Here is a 21,711-nt window from a genome sequence, read left to right as displayed (position 1 = left end):
CCAAAACCCTGGAACCTATAATGACGTTGCCTCACACATAAGGGGGCTTCAGGCTGCAAATGGAATAAAGATTGCAAATAGATGATCCTGGATTATTTGGGAGGACACAATACAATTATGAAGGTCCTTAAAAGCAGTGCGGGGAGGCAGAAGAGGCTAAAATAATACGATATGAGAGTCTCAACCCACTGTTGCTTTGAAAGTGGAGGAAAGTCCATGAGCCAAGGAATGTGGCAGCTTCGAAAATCTGAAAAAGGCAAGGAAATAGGTTTTACCCCAGAGCCTCCAGAAGGGAATGCAGTCCTGCCAACGCTTTGATTTTAGTCCAGGGTAGGACTTTCCAATATACAGAACTGTAAGATAACAAATGTGTGTTGTTTTAAGGCATCAAGTTAGGGGTCATTTGTTACAGCAGCCATAGAAAACATGTTCCTAGAGCGTGTATTTTCTCTCTGAGATCAATTCCTTATAGAGAAAACACCTGCCACTGACAACCATCTAGGGCTGTGCAGAACAAATCAAAATAGGTACCAAAATATTCTTATTATTGCTGAAAATGCCTGCTTTAAAGTAGTTTCTTTACATCTACCTCAATCATTCCTTCAACATGTACAGACACTGCCAGTGTGCCAGCACTTAGGAATGCAAATTTGAACAATGAAAATTCCCTATCCTCAAGAAGGTTACAGGGCATTAGGGAAGACAGAAAAGTTAACAGAAAATAAGGAAGTAATATGCTTACAATATCCAGCAGAAGCAGGTGGCCTGAGAGCACATAGGAGGAACACCTAACCAAGCTGTGGGTTCAGGGAAAGGCTCTCGGAGGAAATGATGTCTAAGTTGAGACTTTAAGACAAGCAAGAGTTAAAATAAGTGTGTGTGGGGAGGGGGTTGGGGGGACACCCAAGCAAAGGAAAAAAGTATACGTAAAGTCCTAGAAGCAAAAGTGCACAGTTCCTCAGAGGAACAAACAGCAAGCAGTCAGTGTGGCTGGTCCACAGACAGAAAAGAATGGAGAAGGTTAAAGCAACTGAAGTATGCAGAGCCACGTCACCCAGGACCATGCAAGTCCTGTTAAAGATTCTGCACTTCATCAAGAGCAACAGGGACCTACTGAAGGGTTAAAACAAAAGATGTAACCCACTGGGTTGGAAAGCAGAAAGTGAACTAGAAGGAGGCAACATTAGAGAAAAAGAAACTACATGAGATAGTTCTGACCTATGTCAAAAAGTAAAGGCATACTCCACTCACCCACTTATTCTTCCATTTCAACTAATACTTTTCTAAAGGCTACTATTGGCCTATGCTAGGCTCTGGGAAAAAGGAGGATAATCCCTGCCTAGTAGAGTTTAAAGTCATTTGCAGGGACACAGACCTATTAATTAGGAAGAAATGGCAAGACATGGTGATTGATGAGACATGGGAAATGAAGGAAAAGGTGAATCAAAGATGACATCTAAATTTCTGCTTTGGACAACTAAGTAGATGGTGGAGCCGTTTGCTGAGATGGGGAACATTAAAGGAAGTACAGGTTCATCCACGGGTAGATGGTGAGTTCCATTTTGGACACTCACTCACTCAAAAGACATTTATTGTTTGATGAGGATAAGGGGAGGTATCTATGAGACATGTCTAGTAGGACCCTGAACACAGAGTTTAGGAAATGAAGAGAAGCTCAACACAGAATAATCATGATTTACTCTTCCACCGTGATAATATATGTACACATGCTTGTATCACAAGTGAGTATCTACTCTTTTCCAATAATATTTACTTAGTACCTACTAAGTGAACACAGTGAACAAAACAGACTAAGCCTGTCCTCAAAGAGTTTATATCCCAACAATGATGCCAGAAATCTACAGTCTCACACACTCAACATGCCTGCCAACATGTTTGCACCCTCGCTTCTCCTCTTGGTCTATGCCATGCTTCTAGGTAAATAATTACAGCTGGACATGCTGCTCCAGGAAGGAAATTGTGCTGATCACAAGGACAGAAATGAGGGCACCTCAATTCTGATTCCTAGATCCTTTCCTTAGCCTTTGTATCCTTGGGCTAGAGAATGTGCTTAATATTAGACAAACCCTGGCACAATACCGACCTTCCAGGAGGCTTAATTATTTAAAAATGTGTGCAGACTTACATTGTTCACAGGTGAAAGCTGTCTGAAAAGTTTTATTAGGTAATATCAAAAATCTTTCCCATATTTTGATTCTTTTTTTCATATTTTGAGTCTTACATAAACATTGAGATGAAGTTTCAGTAACTATACTGGAATTTTAAGCGAAGTCTTACAGTTATGGAGTGACATTATATAAAAGGACTTTGAAGGCTGTAAACGAACATGTCTTCTTTGTCTGAAATCCTCTCCCTGACCCCCAGAAGCCTGGAGATGTGATAAAATCTTGATCTGACAGAAAAAATACAGGGGTATTTTGGGCTCTTCTAATAATCCTAGAAGCACAGACTTGTAAAAGAACAAATGCCGCAGAAACTAAGGTTAAAGGATTTAAGTATAAAAAGGAAAAGAATGTAAAACATGCAGCTACCTAGCCCTTCCAGTTTTGAAGGCGGAAGTCCCAGAGGGCCTACCTATAAGGATAAAAGGTCTTAGATTAAGGCTTTTCAGAGAGAAAGGCACATCCTTATGGCCTGGAAAATGAGAGACCTGGGAAAGAAAGACACAAGCTCTGCTCTCCGCAGTGGAAGGAGAGAGGCTCTCCGGTTCCTGAGAGGTACCGGGGGAAACGTTTTACACAGTCATTGCCATGTGGCAGTCTGGAATCTGTATATTCTCAAAGAGTCTACACTCCGGCGTCTTACAAGGAGTAAATAAATGATCCTAGCTAGGATCTGTGGCCCCAGAAACAGTGAGACGGCACAACTCCAGCTGCAGTGATGGTGTGGGGTGGTGGAGGGGACACACAGCTCCTCTGCCCTTGCACATACAATGAGGAGAAGCAATCCTGGCACAGAGAGGACAAACAGTAGTTAGGGGTCACAGTGCTGCATCCCTAGCTTGGGCAATGGAAAGATGGTGTGCGTGGTGGGGTTATTTGATTTGAGCTAAGGGAGTCTGAATGGCAGTGAATAATAGTGAGAAAATATCTTCATGTGGTTTCTTATTTCTTACCCCAAGGCCCAGGGGTTGGGTCTCCCAGGTGAGAGGCCCTGCCCACGGATATTCATCTATAGTTTTCACGACCCTTAGGTGTGGCCTAGAGCTTCAAATAGACCAGGTCCAGGGTACAGGTATTTTGTGAGGCACTGGGGTCTATATAAGTCTGGTACTTCCCCACCCAGACTGTGAGGGGTACAGGGTAAGGGCAGAAAAGGCCAGAAAAGTATAGTTGCACAAACTGGTTTAGTCACACTCATACAAAACACTCAAATACCAGATAATGTAGATAAAGCATTTAGCTCAAAGCTTGGTTCCTAGTAAGTGCTCAATAAATACCCAATAGTATTCTCTGCTCACACAGGTATACTCACGAATAGATATGCACCCTTATCTCTACCACTTGGGAAAAGTCCAAACAGTCACTCTGCTTTCTGGACCAAAAGAAAGTCAAGGGTCCTGGGCCCAGATAGGCAAGGTTCATCCTCATAAATGTCATTTCAACAGAAATGCAAGGAAAAGCCAAGCCAAGGGGCTGCAATTCGAGGATGTTTACTCTTCTCCTACCCAGCCAAAGATGGGCAAGGCAGGAGCCAGGAAGCAGGGAAGAGAGTATGGGGCACTAGTACCACCAAGGATGGTAAACAGAAGAGGCCAAGAGCGGAAGTTTTCTGAGGCAAAAACTCCACATGAGGTTGTAAGAGGGATCTTTCAATGCATCCTCCTACATGGGATTCTGCCATTCACTCCCAGTTCTTCCTCCATTCTGGTCAGAAGGCCGAGCTCAAAGTGAATCCCTCTTTGTTCTTAATCTCACATTCTAGTTTCTCTTCCCTGGCCTTCGAACACCCATGTTTTCTTAGTTGATGCTCACTTTCTATCAATCTCTGGAAGCCACCTTTTCAGACCCTCAGCAGCCCTGCAGCAAGAGAAGAACGCCTTCACTGCAGGGCATCCTAAAGGGCTAGTGTTGCTCCTGACACCTATTGACACGTCTAATTCAGTTCTGGCACAGCCAACATGAAACAAATGCCTACTGTGATCACATTAGCTCTCTTCTCTCATTTTGTCTCAAGAAGAAAGCATAATATTTAATAACCTGGTTTTACTTAAAATTATGCCTTTTTTAGCCAGCTAGGAAACTGTCTTTCTTAAAACCCAGTTCTTTTACCCTGTAGGTTCTGCTCACAAATTTACTCACTCGCCCAATAATATGCACAATGCTGAACATACTCTTGAAAATGAGATTACTTGATAGCATGAAAATGGAAATGTTAAGTGAAAAATAATATGTAAATAACAAATATGTTGACAATTACATAAAATGAAAGTAAGTGGGCCAGAAATCAAAGAAAAACAAATTTTTGAATTGACTCTCTAAATGGGAAACAGTCTGATTCCTGTTATGTCAAAACCTACCTCTCACCATTAGGCCCCACTCTGTTGATTAATTTTTCCATGGCTTCCTCTGTCTCCTTCAGTTTTTCTTGCAGTTGAACAAGCTCAAAATTGGCTGAAAAATAAGCATCGATCTAAGAACCATCATATACAATTCCGTAAACTCTTTTCTGAAGCTCGGCTTGCTGTGACACTACAATAATCCAGGCTGGCCTAAGACTCAGAGAAGAGACTGAGAGTCCTCTGGTTAATTCAATCAGGACACAAAGAAAGGGTCCAGAGGTATAGGCACCAAGATCTAAGAATACACGTTGAGTGAGTGATGAATAAATCACTCTCTCTGACACACAGAAATACAGCAGGACCAGCCAAAGAAAACACCTAGGAGTGAAAAACATAGCCTTACACAGTCAGCCAAAAAGAAATGAAGATCAACATATCATTTCTAATTTAAATGATGCTTCAGGATAAAGTACCAAACCATAAGGGACTTCAGGAGTTACGACCCTGAAATGAGCAATATTTTACAGCTACATAAGATCTGAAAATATATATGAAAGATAATTGTTTGAAAGTTACTCTTCTTCAATAGAAGAAGTCTTGAACTAGGGCTGAGACCTTCCCGCCCACGGTCTTCTACTTCAGTCATCTGGGGTGAAGGGGTGTAACCCTGCCTTCCAGAAGCAGTTCCCTCAACAAGGGTCAGTAAGGAGCACATCTATCTATTGAAACTAATGTTAAGACTCTAAAAGTAGAGCATAAAAAGTAAATCACTCATTCAGTACAAGAAATGAACTTTAAAGCAATAGGAAAATTAAATGTTGTTCATTATGTAGATAATTTAGTTATTCTGTTTCCTACCCGAGTATCATTCTACACATATATTTAGAGGGTCATCATAAAATGTAATATTTCAAAGGCCTTTTACTACTTCTACAAAAAATTCTTATGCATGCAGTTAACATCTGTGCCACATAAACGCTTAGGTTGTATTTATTTTCCATATAATTCAAAATTGAAGCATAAGAAGCTGACATAACTGCTACTACATTATAAAATGGCTACTTTTAGGAATTCATTTTATTTACTTCTATTTTAAATGTATTACGTGACAGGATACAGAATTCGCTACTCTTTAAAGAGTTCACAAATCTTTAAAAAAAAAGATTTTTATGACATATTCACCATCACTTTTGGTTAGACACTATCTCAGTTAAGAATACAGCTGGAATCAGTCACTTAAATCTGAACATTTAAGATTTCAGGATGTAGATGTGACTGGGATATCTATTTCCAAAGAGAATCCAGACTAAATCCAGAAATACAAAAGCAATTATGGCCGAGGGCAGATGCTTCAGTGGCCCAGCCTTACTTCATTTTGCTGATGTCTTTCTTTTAAAAACCTCTGATGAGGCTTCAGTATCTACAGGATAGTCTGACCCTCGAGGCCTGCAACAATATGGCTTAACCTACCCACCCTTCATGCCTTCTTTCCCACAGGTGCCCCGTGTCAGGCTGCATCTTCCTCAAGCGCCCTATCTAACAGGCCTTCCACCACAGCCACCCAGCAAGACGTGATTTCCCACAAGGCTTTTGCCAAGTCCCTTCTTTCTAGGTAGTAAACTTTTCACAAGTGGTTTTTCCTGACATCCATTTTTAGACTATAAATTCTCAGAGGGAAGAGCCGTGCCACTAACGTTTCATTTCTCCAGAGAGAATATTCTAATTGGTCAATAAGTATTTGATGATCACATTTTAAGAGTCAGAAGTGTTCAACTCTGTCCGTAGATCTAATAACTGACTTTGGCAATGACTTGATCTCACTGTCTCAGTTTTCCTCTATGTGAAATTTCCTCCCATATTCTGAAGTCTGGAAATGAGAAGTAATCCATTTCAAATGTAAATATTAATTTGCTAATATATAAAAAAGTAAACTGGTGGTTTTGTACTTTTTACAACTCTCCTTCCTTTAAAAGCCTAATATCAATATGGAAACTTCTGAGACTTCCCAGAGCTAAGGTAAAAATGGCATCAGATTCGTCTGGGACAACTTTTGAGAAATGCTTTTAAGACCCGTCCACAGATTGTCCCTCCAGCTGTATGGCTGTCTAACTCAATGAAACTTACGAATATGCTGAAGAGGCACTTACTAATTTTCCTGTGGGTGTTTCCAGGTGTGGCAGGAGAGCATTTCCGGTCCTCTGCAGTACTTTTCCCCTTTGAGAGCTGAGAATTGAAGGAGGTACAGCACATCAACAGCAGCTCAGACCCTCAAAGTCATGGAACCCCTCATAGTAAATGAAGGAAAAAAAAGGTTGGGAGAAATCAAATGAAATAACATTAGAGAAACACCTGAACAAAACAAAACAAAACAAAACAAAAACCACCCAATAGAAGGTTTCCAAGTAAAAAATTATTGAGACACAAGGAAAAATATCTCTTTACAGGACATCTGCCATCCCCTGTTCACCTAAGATTCAGCTTGGGCTGCCTCAAGAATTCCACCTCTTACTTTTGTTAGGAGGACAAGTGAATCTCCTGCCTCCACTTACGGTGCCCAGCCCCATGGCCGACCAAAGCCTGCCTAGAGGTGGAACTTAACTGGAAGTCTGCATTTAAAGGACCCAAACCATGTCTACCCAGAGCTAGGCAATATCAGGCTTAGTTTCAGGACGTGGCAGTTCTGTTTCAGAACTGCCAATTACTGCAACTGATTTTAAAAACAGCACCTCATACTCTTGGGGGTAAAAGAAGGAAAAAGTAGTGTTGGTACAGTCATTATTTGGCCTCGCAGTGGCTACTTGGAAATCACTGTGCCAATCCTAATAATAAAGGACTTCTTAGAACATCTTTGTGCCTTTACAGCTTGCAAAGATGCCCAGTCAAAAAAAGGTGGGGGGGTGCGCGGGCAGGGTGCAGGGAGGGGAGGTGTTGAACTTTATTACTTATTGCTCAGTGGATTAGGAACTAGGAGATTCGGGTTCAAGTCCTGATTCTGAATTTTTAGCTGTGAATTCTGGGGCAAATTGTTTAGGCTCTGAGCAAAAATTTTCTCATCTGTAAAACTGAGATAATAGCTATCTTAAGTACCTCATAAAAAGGAGGCAAGGTTTAAAGAGATGATGGGTTTGAAAAAGGGTTATGAACTGTAAAGAGTTTTAATGCTGACAATGATTTTTATTATGATGATATTAGATTTTCATTGATGTAACATGACCAGGATGATTCCACTTACCTTAAATAGAATATACAGTATGTATAAAAAAATCCCAAAACCATAGATTGGAATAATCTGCCCCATCAGGCCTCTTCCACTACCTCCTCCTCCAGTGCCTCCACCTGATCCTTTGGCTTTTGCAAAGGCCTCTGCAAGGTGAGACCTCTGGAAACGAGCCCCAGGGGTCTGGCCATCTGAGGGTGCCTGGTGATGATGCATCATCGGCGGAAATCGACCCAACTTCCCTGAGAAAACAAATTAATCAGTCTTAATCATTAATCATTTCCTCTACCATTTTAAATATGGCTATCATGAAAACACCTCATGCACTGAGACAAATAGGAGCCAATTCAAACAAGTTTAAAAAATATAAGAACTCGATTACAAGGCTATAGAGGCATCACAAGAGTTATCTCACAGAAAATAAATACGATATGGCAATCTCTAGCTCTTCACCAAACCCACCTTCTCTTCCTTTTGAGACCACAGGTAGATGACATTTTTCAGCTTCCATTCAGTTAAATGGGATCATGTAACTGAGTTCTAGCTAAAGGAATGTGAATGACAGGTGCTGGTTCAAGGCCTGGCCTATGAAGCTTCCTATGTATTGAACTCCATGTTCATTTCCTTTCTGCAGGCTGGATGCTGGCACCCAGGGAGACCTTGGAGGACATATGTTAAAAAAGGCAGAGCCTCCATCAACCTGGAATCCTGAGTAACTGTGTGTCACAGAGCCCTCCACTGCTGCCACCCTACCAACTTAGAACCATCTGGACCTGTTTATGTGAGTGAGAAATAAACTTCTATTTTGCTAGGGCCATTATACGCTTTGAAGTCTATCTGTTAGAGCAGTTAGCCACCTCTAACTAATACAGATGAGGAAATGCAATCTGGTCTCAGAAGAGAATACAACCAGAAACTGGAACACCATTAGGGTCCAAGACAGCTACCCTCACTTTCTATCTCAATCTTTCTCCCTCTCTATAAGAGGGCCATAAGGCTTTTCCTTGTTATTCTGTGCATATCTTCCTCATTCTCATTCCTCTGCAAAGAATTGCTCCTGCTTCTTTTTGAACATGCAGGAAGATGTTCACCCCCAAACCCCTCAATTTGCATGTCCTTCAAGAGGACAGTGGAGACTGGTCTTAATTTCAAATTCTTTGCAGGAAGATCTTGAGTACTCAGCTTGGGTAGGTATACAGCACTTTCCAATCAGCTGGAGCTGAGTAGACAAGATTCATGGAGTACAATTAGGGTCACAGGGACTCATCCCTATTTGTGGAAGTGCAGGGCTTAGAGAAAGGAGGATGCATCAATTTTCTTACATTTTTCTCCTCCACCAGGAGCAGCCAAACATTAACACCAGCTGCCAAGTCTCCTGAGAGTCATAGGTGAGAAAAAAAGGAAAGATACCTCTTCAAAAGGCTATGTAAACAGGCTTGCATGGAAAAACCACTGGGAGATAATAAAGAAAAACATGAAGCAGCAGAAAGAATTCATGAATCAGACTCTAAAAATACAAATGATACAGTGAAAAATTGTTGGATTTGACCTCAAAAAAACTGTGGATTTCTGTTCAATGAAGAACACCATGAATAGTGTGAAGATAGAGGACAGACAAGGGAAGCTTTTGCAACATCTAAAATTGACAAGGGATTAAATCTCTAGAATAGATAAGGAACTCCCACTATTTGATATGAACATTACAGGAGACCCAATAGAAAAATGGCCAAAAGACATGAGTAGCTATGAACTAGTATGGTTAACAAGTATATAAAGAGATGATCAAATTCAAACTAAAACCAACAAGAAAAATACCAATTAAAACAATGAGATAGCACTTATACCTATCAGAAGGGCAAAGATTGGAATGGTGGGTAATAGCAGGCGCTGGCAAAGATGTAGGGAGGCAAGAACTCTCTTACAGTGGGTAAGACTGTAGACAGATACAGCCATTCTGCTAAGTGATCTAACTGTACTGAGTGACATTCAGTATATCTATGCCCTATAATCCAGTGATCCCACTCTGGTGGATAAATTCCAGAGAAATTCTCAAATAAAGCTACCTATATCCAAATGCGAGCTATAGACTTTAGAGACCTGTGTGGGAATGTTCACTGTGATGATGTTGTAGCAGGGAGCCTGAAGTAACTGACCTCCATAACTGTGAGAATGGAAAGTCAAAATGGAGAAGATACAATCATGGAATTCTACATAGCTTTCAGAAAACACACTTTATATGTACCTTCAGCAATAGGAATATATCTTGAGAAGCACAGCAGTGAGTAAAAAAAATAAGCAAATACCATACGTAAGCTAAAGACACATCATAATTATACTATGTGTCTTTCAAACAAATGTGTAGGTCTAAGAACATAAAACAAACACATTAGAGTGGGTGCACGTGAATGGGGAAAGGAATGGGCATGTGGATTGAAGATAAAGGGTTAAAAAGAAAATAAAATAAGAAAGCAACCTTGCACTGTGATGTTAATCAGGTGCTATGAACTGAGAACCATCTTTAAGTCAACTCTCTGCTCCTGAGGTAAGATGCTGGGAGGGCAGGCAGGGAGTGAGACAGCCAGGGTCTGCGCCAGGGAGCTGTCTTCTGCCTTGCGTCCTCTCTCAGCCAAGCTCCACTCCAACAATCCTCCTTTCCCTCCTGATACTGACTTCAAATGACATGGAAATTATGAGAAGAAATGCTTCTTTTTAAGAGTAGGGCAGCAACAGAAGCACAGCTTCAGACAGCAGAAGGAGGAAACCAGGTCACTACTACTTTTTTTGGGTGCTGGTGACTTATTTTGCTACCAAATTGTCAAAGATCTTAATATCATACTAGCTCTAAGGCTATAATGCACTTTGAACAAATGGCTAGCCAACATCCGAGAAGCTAGCCTTTCTTGTGAGAGAATCTGATTTATCTAGTGTTCAATATACTAGATTTAATATCTGTATTAATATCTTGTTGAATTTCATTTTACTGTACTGAGAAGACTGTTTTAAAAACTTGGCATAAAACAAGATATAAAAAATTCAAACCAAGTAATGGCACAAAAGGCATTAGTTTGCATTTCTAAAATTGAAAAATGATGATGATGCTAAACATCACACATTTCCCCCCAAAACTTTTATAGATCTGTCATCCAAGAATATTTATTGGACAGCTATTATGTTCAGCACTCTGTGCTATGGGTAGGAAAGGAGGAGAACCATAAATGAAACAGAAACGATGGTTCCCCCATCAAACGATGCTTTTAAAAAAGTAGTATATCCAAAACAGCAAAAAAGGAACAGGGTATCATGGATCTTATTACTAGACAGACCAAATGTCTAAGTACTGAAAGAATGCAAAAAGGAACAAAAAGAGGATAGGAGTCATCACTGAAGGAGGGAATGAGATTCAGAATAGCAAACTGTGATGGTTGTACAACTTTGTGACTATATTAAAAACCACTGATTGTGCACTTTAAATAGGTAAACTGCATGACATGTGAATTATATCCCAACGAAGTTGAAATTTTTTGAAGGAGTCACCTACTCTAACTACTTTTGTTCAAACCCTCACCCTCACTTCCCTTAAGTTGTGGTCCTGATTCTGCTGAGTATCATTGAACAGGAAACTCAGTACTCCACTCCCCCTGGCCCCCTAGAAGCCCTGGCCACCTCTGTACAGCTCTGACTGTTAGAACTGTCTTCTTTATACTGAATTAATGAATGAGTAATGGGAGTAAGAAAGGAAGTATAATACAGGGTTTCAAAAAGCAACACTAAATGAATCATGATGTGGCAAGAAGCACTGAAACATTAAAATTGATTTTTAAAAAAGTTTTGGAAAAAGCAGTTGCAGACTAGAATCAAAGAAGCACTGAAAAAGTACAAAATACTATTTTCAAAGGTAGGAGAGGGGATTGGAGAGCAATGGAACAGACAGGCTAGATGGTAAAATATGTTTTATATCCTAGGAGAAATCTGTGCAGTTTATACTCAGTTTAGTAGATCACAGATTTGCTACTGAGTACTTAATGTGCCAGGTACTGTGCCAGACACTGAGATTAAAATGATAAATAAAACAGAATTCCTGTCTTTGAAGAGTTTATAGACAAAAAGAATAGTTATAGCAACATGGTAACTAAACCTTAACCATCAAATCCAATGGCTTTTACTCAGTTCTCATTCTTAAGACTCCTCTGCTACACAAGAAAGTGATTACCACAAGTCATTCAACAAATATTGGATTAATCTGAACAAATCCTTGTCAAATTTTACTGCCTTAATATCTGTATAACATCACTCTGCTGATCTCTTCTTTCCCCAATGACTGGTCCTTCTACCTATTCCTTTTCATCTTTCACTGGTTCTTCTTTAATCCTCTCTCCCCAAGATTCTGTTTCAAACTTCGTTCTTTCTTTTTTCTTCATCCTTTGGCAAACTCATTCATTCTCAAGGTATCCATTACAATTTCCAAAATGTATAGCTCTAGTTCTGACCTTCCTCCAAGCTCTTACCTCTTCTCTCTAAATTCCATTAGTGTATATGTCCTTTGGTGTCTATCACTTCAAACCTAAAAATGAAACTTATTTTGACCTTCAAAAACTTGCTCTCTTTTTTATTTCTTTTCTTTGTAGAGTCATTCTCTCAGACCTTTAGGCATCACACCTATAACCTCTGCCACTTGGGACCAAGGGTACACTTGAGATGACAGGCTGGGGTTAGAATGCTGAATTTGGAAGAGATTCTCTTTGTAAAGTTAACTGTTCTCAACAGGGAGTAATCTCACCTCTTGGATCTTGGTGCCACTATGTTTCTTAGAACTGAATATTCCAGAATATTGAAAAAGTCAATGGCTAGAAAACACCTGGAGATGTCTAGTTGAAATGATTTTTTAAAAAATCAATTTTTTAAAGAAAATAATCCAAGTGTACAAAAAACTCTAGATGATAATACATGAGCACATGTATACCTATCTACCAGCAGAGCTAACTGGAGCCCCTTGTGTATTCTTCCACCTACCCTGAGATAGCCACAACTCCAAATTTATTCTTATTAGAATGTGTGCTTTTACACTTTACACGTAAGTATACATCCATGAACAATATATAACATTGTCTTGAGTGTTTTAAAACTATATTATGAATGGATGGTAGTGATGGTTATGTAACAGTTGGTAGTGATGGTTATATACTACTAAACTGTATACCTAATGGCTGAAATGATAAATTTTATGTTATGGATATTTTAACCAAAATTTTAAAAAAATGTATATTATAGTATCATATTGTACTTATGCTTCTGCAACTTCCCTTTTTGCCTTTTTTTCTAGGTGAGGAATCAGTATTTTATCTTAGAAATCTATTCATGTTGATATATGGAGCCCTAGTTCATTCATTCAAACTGCTATATGGCATCTCCTTGTATATCTATATCACAATTCACTTACCCCACCCCCCATTCAAGCTGATGAACATTTAGGTTACCTATTTTGCATTTCTCATCATTACAAATGCTTCCTTTATAGCTACATTACAAGAAGGATTTGTGGTTTCTAAAAAAAAAATATTTAAAAAAAACAGCTAAAGAAATCAGAACATTAAGATATTAGAACATTAAAATTGTACTTTCCAAAATAGAAAACAACTGTATCCTTATCTCCATATGTACTTAAATATTCTATAAAATGGACTTGACTAAATTCCAATTGTTTATTGAAAGCTTTCCCCATATTTAGGTTTATTTAATTATTAAAATTTCACTTAGCAAATCACTTAAGCTTGACTAAAAACTTAATGGGTTTTATAGAGTGAAGCTCTGCTTTCCCTTGTTAATAACCATCCCTATTGCTAACAACAAAAACAAAAACTAGCACTGTTAACAAAAGAGCTTTCTGAAAGCAACATTAAACCATCTGCAGCATTTCATTCTTAGGGCAAATAAATCAATAAAGAACTGGATGTGTTTATACTTCTGATTACCGCAATACAAGAAAGGTCTTAATGGATGGTTCTTTAAGATACGTAAGCTTCTCCCTAAATACTGAGGAAGTTCTAGAGGCCATATTTAATTCAGCATTGCTTAAAGTGGTGCACTAGCAACAGCTGACTCTGTCTTCCTCACATCTTGAAAGAACCACATTAGGAGGCCAAGGTCCAAAATAAATCAAGGTTTACAAAAAGGCTAGCAAAAGCAAAAGGGGCATTTTTAGAGTGAAAAGGCAGTTTGCCTGATGATAAAACGTAACGCTGAGAAAGCAGAACTTCTTATCTCTATTCTGCTAACATATTCTTTACCAAAAGGTATGAATTTGGGGTTAAATGGAGAATTAATAGTCCTAGAGGGAAAAAATGTCCCAGATGGGTGAGGAGTTCAAGTCTGTCCACTAAATAATTTCTACCAAGAAGACTGGTAAAACTTGCAAATAAGATCACCGAACTAAAAAAAATTTAAGAAATTATATTGATTAAAAGAGAAATCTTGAATGAACGGAGATAGATAATTTGTTCCAGTTCACAAAAAGTGAAGGTGATCCTAAAAGCAGTTTCAAAACACTGATACATTTAAAAAAATAATTTAAATGGTCTATCAAGAAGACATGCCATCCTAATCAACGGTGAAATTGTGAAAAAAAATTAAGAGGCAGTGGGAGAAATTTGAACACCAACTGGATATTTCATGACATTAAGGAATTATTGATTTTTAGATGTAATAATAATATTGTGGCTATATTTTAAGAAGAATTCTTATGTTTTTAGAGATGTATATGAAAGTATTTAAGGGTGAAATGACCCAATGTCTGGGATTTGCTTCAAAATAATTGAGCATATGAAGGAAAAAGTAAGTGGGGATATTCATGACACAAGATGATGGTTGTTGAAGCAGGGTAATGTGGATTCATTTTACTACTCTCTCTACTTTTGCTTATGTTTGAAAATGTCTTTAACCAAAAAAAAGGTTTTAGAAAATGAAGAATAGCATATAGCTGAGAGAGATAGTAAACATATACACTAAACAGAACAATAAATGTTCTGAAAAAATGTCAAGAGGCTAGAATTCTGGACCAAATTTAAATAGATAAAATGCGACAGGGAAGGCTACCAAGTCCTATATTTGGTTCTGAAACATCAAATGAACAGTACAAAATGGACAAAACCTAGATGAGCAGCTCCTATTTAAAATTAAGTTTAAGATTCCAATTAAACAGCAAGTGCCAAAAAATCTAAAGCAATCCCCAGGATGCATTAATTGAAGTACAGAATTTTAAAAAAGAGGGTGGGGAATGCAATCAGCTGCTCTTCCATGAGGTAACTGGATTACTCTTTCTATTGTTTGCCTTCTAAGAGGGCTATGTTTAGATACTTGCAACTATGTCATATGAGGAATAGATAAAGGAGCTAGGGATGCCAATGTAGGAAAAAAGATGGAAGAAGGGGATATGATACTAGTCTTCAAATTCCTGAACTCATTATCTTTCCCCTTTAATCTACTTTACTTCATTACTATTTTGGTAAAGGGTGTCATAAATCTATATATTCTCAGTTTATAGCCAATAAACTGAGAATAATTCAAGATGCCTCCCTCTCCTTTACCTTCCACTTCTATTTAAAAACATCTCTTAGAATTGTTCTTTCCTCCCAGCCAGTATTGACTGCCTCCCTTGCTCCATTTACTCCATCTTCCTCCTGTACCCCTATTTCCCTTTGGGAATCACTCTCAACTCTACAGTGGTTAATCTGCATATTGTTTCTACCCACAGCACTACAAGTAACTTAATTCAAGCCATTAAGATGAGTGGCTATGCTAGCAGGAATTACTGGGAAAGAACTGGGAAGATGGGAGGAGGGGATAAGAGTGAGAGGGGAGTGAAGGAAGAGTTCAAAAGAAAAGAAAAACATTCTCTCCTTCTCTGGATAATTGAATGTGAGGAAGTGGTATCTGGAACTCATGCAACCACTGTTGCTACCCTAAGAGAGAAATCAGACAGAGCCAACTTGAGAAAGAACCCAGAAGTGAAAAGGACACAGAAAATCAGACAGAAGCCCTGATGAGACTGTGAATCTCTAGATCAAACCACACAGGAGGCCAGTTCTAACACAGGGTCAATTCATTTGCACAATAAATTCTCTTTTTGACTTAAGACAGTTCACCTGAACTTTCTGTCACTTATCATGAGAATCCTAATGGATGAGCCCAAAGACCCTGGCTTAATGATGTTCCTGGTGTCTCAAATGGACTACTTCAACAATGTTCTCCCTAATGAAATCCTCACCATCCAGCCTTTACACTGTTGTCAAGGTGTCCTTTCTAAAACTAAACTGGATGTTTCTCTTCTATTTACAAATTTACAATGGCCTCTTCTGTCTTTAGAATAACATCCAAACTCCTTAAGTATGGCGGAAAAAAAAACCTTTACACTTTGGCTCCTTACAACTTCTCTGGTGTCTTCTCTTACAGCTAGCTCTAAGGCTATTTCAAGCCTCTGGGTGTTCTTTTTTGCTCTGTATTCCCTCTGCCTGGAATGTCCTTTTTTATTTTTTAAATTGAAGTATAGTTAATTTACAACGTTGTGTTAGTTTATGGTGTACAGCATAGTGATTCAGTTATACATATATATTCTTTTCATATTCTTTTTCATTTTAGGTTATTATAGATATTGAATATAGCTCCCTATGCTATACAGTAGGTCCTTGTTGTTTATCTATAGAATGTCCTTCTTAATCTGGCTAATAAAACACTTCAAGAGTTACCTCCTCAATTTAGCCAAAGAATACAGGCTGGTTTAACATTCAGAAATCAATTATGTAATACATATCAATAGAATGAAGGACAAAATCCCCATCATCACTTCAATAAACACAGAAAAAGCAAAATTCAACACCCCTTCATAATAAAAATACTCAACAAACTAGGAATAAAGGGAATTCCCTCAAGCTGATAAAGGGCATCTTAAAAAAAAATCCATATCTAACAATATCCTTAATGGTATGAAAGGTTTCTTAAGGTTAGGAACAATCAAGGTTGTTATCTCTTCACTACTTCTACTCAGCATTGTACTAGAGGTTCTAACTCAGGCAGTTAGGAAAGAAAAATGAATAGCATGTAGATTGGAAAAAAATTAGTAAAACAATCTCTACTAGCAGACAACATAATCATGTATTGGAGCTAAGAAACAATCCACCAAGTTTGCAGAATCAATATTAATACACAAAAGTTGTTTCTAAAAACAGTAATGAACAATTTGAAAATAAAATTAACAAAATAATTCAATTTACAATAACACCAAAAATAATAAAATACTTAGAAATACAAATAAGAAATATAAATACTTAACAAAATAAGACTTGTACACTACAAACTTCTTTGAAATAAAAACCCAAATAAATTTCTAAAAAACCCTGTGTTCCTAGATTAAAAGACTTAATATTGTTAGGATGGCAATAATCTCCAAATTGATCTACAGATTGCACACAATCAAAACCCCAGCTGGCTTTTTCTACAGAAATTGACAAGCTGATCCTATAATGTGTACAAAACTGCTGGGTCATAGGAATCAGAAATCAATCTAGAAAAAAGAACACAATAGGAAGACAATGCTTCACAACCTCAAAACTTACCACAAAGCTACAGTAATTGAGATAGTATGGTACTGGCATAAGGATAAGTATAGTTGATATTTGTATCAATGGATCAGAATTGAGAGTGGATCAAAAACAAGCTCTCACACTTATAGTCAACTGAATTTTGACAAGGGCATCAAAACAATGTAAACAGAATAGTCTTCAACAAATGATGCTGGGACAACTGCATATCCACATGAAGCTGGACTTCTACCTCACACCATATATAAAAACTAACTCAAAATGGATTAAAGAGTAAATACCATAAAACTTGAAAACATGGGCATAAATCTTCATGACCCTGGATTTGGCAAATTGTTGTTTTTAGATATGGTACCAAAAGCAGAAGAGAAGAAAAAATAGGTAAGTTGCACTTCATCGAAATTAAACACTTTTCTTTTTAAATGGAGACCATCAAGAAAGCAAAGACAACCCACAAAGGCTGAAATGGAAGAAAATAATTGCAAATCAAATATCTGATAATGGACTTGTACCTAAAATAAAGAACTCTTGTAACTCAACAATAAAAAGACAAAACCTCAATTTAAAAATGGTCAAAAGTCTGAATAGACATCTCTCCAAAGAAGATACACAAATAGCCGATAAACACATGAAAAGATATCAATGTTGTTATCATGGAAACGCAAAAGAAAAAACCACAATAAAGATACCACTTCACACCTACTAGGATGGCTATAATCAAAAAGGCAGACAATAACAAGTGTCCATGAAGATGCAGAGAAACTGGAACCCCCATGCATTGCCAGCGGGAATGTAAAGTGGTGTAGCTACTTTGGAAAACAATCTAGTGGTTCTTCAAAACTGTTCACAGAGTAACCATATGAACCAGAAATTCTACTCTTAGTTCCAGCCACACTAAAATGCTCTCATTTCCCAAGTGCATAGACTCCAGAGAAATGAAAGCATTTATCCACACAAAAACCTGTACACAGATGTTAACAGCAGAATTATTCATAATAATCAAAACCCAAAATGCCCATCAACTGATGGATAAATAAAATGTGGTACAGCCACACAATGGAATATTATTCAGGCATAAAAAGTAATGAAGTATTGATACATGCTACAACGTGAATGAACCTTGAAAACATGCTATATGAAAGAAGCCAGTCACAAAAGATCACATTGTATGATTCCATTTATATGAAATATCTAGAACAGGCAAATCTATGAAGACAGATAGTAGACAGTGGCTGCCTAGGGCAGAAGGGGTTGAGGTGGGGGGGGTGTTGAAAGGTGATGGCAAAAGAGTATGAGTCTGGGGGCGGGGGGATGATGAAATGTTCTAAAATTGATTGTGGTGATGGTTGCATGACTCTGAATATGCTAAAAGCCATTCAAAAGTACACTTTAAATGGCTGAATTCCATGGTACACACATTATATGTCAAGACAGCAATTATCAAAAAACAAACAAAAACAAAAACAAAAAAAGACTTTCCTCCTCCATGACACCTTTCCTGAGCCACCAGTAAAACTGATCATTCTAACATGTGTCTCTCTCATTCCCTAAAAGGACTTAAGTACCTGCAATGGACCCTTTTTGCACTTATTTAATGTCTGTTTCTCCCTACTAAATTGTGGCTTCATCAAGGCAGAGATCTGACTCATTTTTTCATGGAATCTGTAGTATTTATACATTGTATGTAAACTATGTTAAAGGTACATCATAAATATTTGTTAAAAGACTATCTTAATGGCTGTCATGTGGGAAAGGAACTGTGCTTGTCTCACATACTCCAGTGGGCAGAAACGGAAACTACAATGACATGAATTTTAAGAATTTTCAAATAATCAGGGCTGTCCCTTTCTTCAAAGCAAAGGTTTCTGGGTTTTGTGGATTCTCTGAACTGACATTCAAATTCTGAATGTATGTATAAAAAAGTATGTGCATTTTCTCCTGGGGAAAAATCCATAATTTTCATCAAATTCTCAAAGTGATATACAACCCCAAAATGGCTAGGATTCACTGTTTTTAAAATGTCAGTGTACCAGGGCAGGGATTTTAGTTAGCAAATTTCAGTTACTGGAATGCATCATTTAAGGTAGGTTTCTGCCTCGATTATACTACTTTGGTAACTAACTCAAAAAACAACTCACAATATCAGTAGCTTCATCATCTTATTCATGTAAAAGTATTGATTGCCCATTATATGCCAACTGCTAAAGAAACAGTGGTGAACAAGACAAACTGCTTGCCCTCAGGAGCTTAGATTTAGAAGGTGGAGACAAAAAAATAAATGAGTAAACGAACAAGAAAATGTCATACCATATAGTAATGCCTGCAACAGAGAAAATAAAATAACATGATAGAATAAGGAATGATGAGAGAGGAAAGAGTTACTTGAGCTAGGGTAATCAGGGGAAGTCTCTCTAAGAAGATTACATTTGAGCTGCAACTTGAGTGCTAGGAAGGAAGCTGAAGGAAGAACACTTGAGGAATAAACAGAACAAAGTGCACAGATTGGAAGACGAGGACACCGAATATTAGAACTTGAGTTCTTAAGAGAAAGAACCATGTCTAATCTCTTTTCTATACAACATTCAGAAGAGTGTCTGGCACTCACATTGAACAGAACTTATTCAACATAATTCAGCATAATGAAAATTCAATGTGTTAAAACACTATCCTAGACAAATCTTTATTGCTTAGGATCATCATGAGTTGACTTCGTCAACGCAGACAATATAAGCAAAGTGAGTAAAATCTTTTAGGTTGTTTTTGTAATAAGACAGAAAAAAAAAAGAAAACCAAATATGTAAGTTTTTTTTTTAGAAGTCTCTCCCAGATAGATAGTTTTACAAACATAAAAACTATCAAGCAAATTCTATAAACAGAATTCTGGGTTCAATCTGTCCTCCACCTCTAGAGCTTGGTGCTTTGCATTTGTAGTCTTTATTATCTATGATGCGCAAAAGAGGGCGGAGCGACAGCCAGCGTGCACGAATTAGAAGGAAATGAACTTCAGCTGAAAAGGAGCTGTCCAACAATCAACAGGTTGACTATTAGTGGAAGTGTGGAGACTGTAAATCCATGTCTCAAGGATGTTACACAGATAATTTCTAGGAAAAAGTTACCAGAACTTCACGACCTATAGAGAATTGTTCTAGTTCCTGCTTCCGGCCTTTGGCATCCCTGCCCGTACACTCACTCATTATGTAAAAGGCCTAGAATGCAACCCACAGGGTGGATTTTTAGCCAGCACATACAGCATGCCAATAACAAAGGATTAACAAATATTTGTACAGGTAAGGGGAACGCAGAGCTTTGTTCATCTCAGTAACTGAAATTCGGGTTATTAAAATCTTCAAGTTATATTCACAAAAAGAGCCTGAAGCAGTGAGCATCCAACACCAAACTGAAAAGTACGCAACGAATTAAGGTTAACAATACCAATTCCAACTGACGATTTCATTCAGAAAGCACACGGAAACCCTAAAGAGAGCAATCCAACTGGGAGCCCTCTTAACCCAAAGCACCTGAACGGACGGTGCGTAAATGAGTTAGGCCAGAGAGGGGAAGGGGCTATGAACAACCGGTGTGTGAGAGGCCAGCTGGAAGGTGCCGGGGCTTGGATGCCTGCGTTCCGGGCCTGGCCTGAGGCGCAAGATCAGGAGGGACCCGGTTGGGGGGCGGCCCGCTGGTGCCAAGAGAACCGTGGGGTTTGGCACCTCCCAGTCGCCGCTGGGCCCGCCTTCTCCGGCAGGGATGGAGACTCCGGAAGCCGCCGTCCCTGGAGCGGCGCCCTCCGGGCTCGCTCGGCGGCTGGGGGAGGGGGAAGCGGGCCGCGCTTACCTTCGGGGGCCGGCGGCGGCTCCGGCCGCTTTCCGCGGGACAGGAAGGCCTTGGGCAGCAGCAGCGACACAGCCAGGACGAGCCCCGAGGCCAGGGTCACCCTCTGCACGGTGGAGTACGCCATGGTCGCCCGCCCTCGCCGCAGGCGCGGGCTCCAGCCGGAACCGGAACCGGAACCGGAACCGCAGCGCCCGCGGCCTCCGCCAACCCCACCGAGGGCTGCACGGACGGCGACGCGCGAGGGACACGTGAGCCCGGCGCCCGCGCCTCCAACTCCGTCATGCGGGGCTGACTTGCTCCTCCCGCGCGGTCGCCTGGTGAGATGAACCGCACCTGCGCGCTCTCATTTGTACGAGCCGAAACTCCTCCCTCTGCCCCACGCCCCACTGGGCGGTCTACCGGCCAAACCTCCAGTTGTGCCCTTCTCTCCATCCTTGCTCACCACACTGCTCACTCCTAACAGTTTCCTAGTTACTGCTCGACTCATGCCCCTCATATCCCTTCTCATCTGCAGCCAAAATGCAGGTCTAATGCGTTTTTAGCTCCCC

General features: G+C 39.3%; 1 protein-coding gene across 11 annotated transcripts in view; it reads right to left on the bottom strand.

Moving 5' to 3' along the window:
- The window catches only part of RIC3 (RIC3 acetylcholine receptor chaperone), a 35,229-nt gene extending 13,740 nt beyond the window's left edge, over nt 1-21,489 (bottom strand). For 8 of the 11 annotated variants that reach the window (XR_012509692.1, XR_012509695.1, XR_012509693.1 and 5 more), the window contains exons 1-4: nt 21,164-21,488; nt 7,755-7,981; nt 6,670-6,745; nt 4,541-4,634 (exon numbers count right to left, since the gene is read on the bottom strand). Coding sequence is in view for 5 of the 11 variants with exons in the window: in XM_074372450.1 (XP_074228551.1) it covers nt 4,541-4,634; nt 6,670-6,745; nt 7,755-7,981; nt 21,164-21,287 (521 nt within the window). In the remaining 6 variants the exon portion in view is untranslated. Of the gene's footprint in view, nt 1-4,540; nt 4,635-6,669; nt 6,746-7,754; nt 7,982-21,163 lie in introns of all 11 variants that reach the window. The other 3 variants (XM_074372449.1, XM_074372448.1, XM_074372451.1) reach the window with 2 other exon arrangements.
- Nucleotides 21,490-21,711: the final 222 nt, after the last annotated feature.

This window comes from Camelus bactrianus, chromosome 10 (genome assembly GCF_048773025.1).
Source record: "Camelus bactrianus isolate YW-2024 breed Bactrian camel chromosome 10, ASM4877302v1, whole genome shotgun sequence".
NCBI classification, from domain to species: Eukaryota; Metazoa; Chordata; class Mammalia; order Artiodactyla; family Camelidae; genus Camelus; species Camelus bactrianus.
This window is presented reverse-complemented; position numbering and strand designations above follow the sequence as displayed.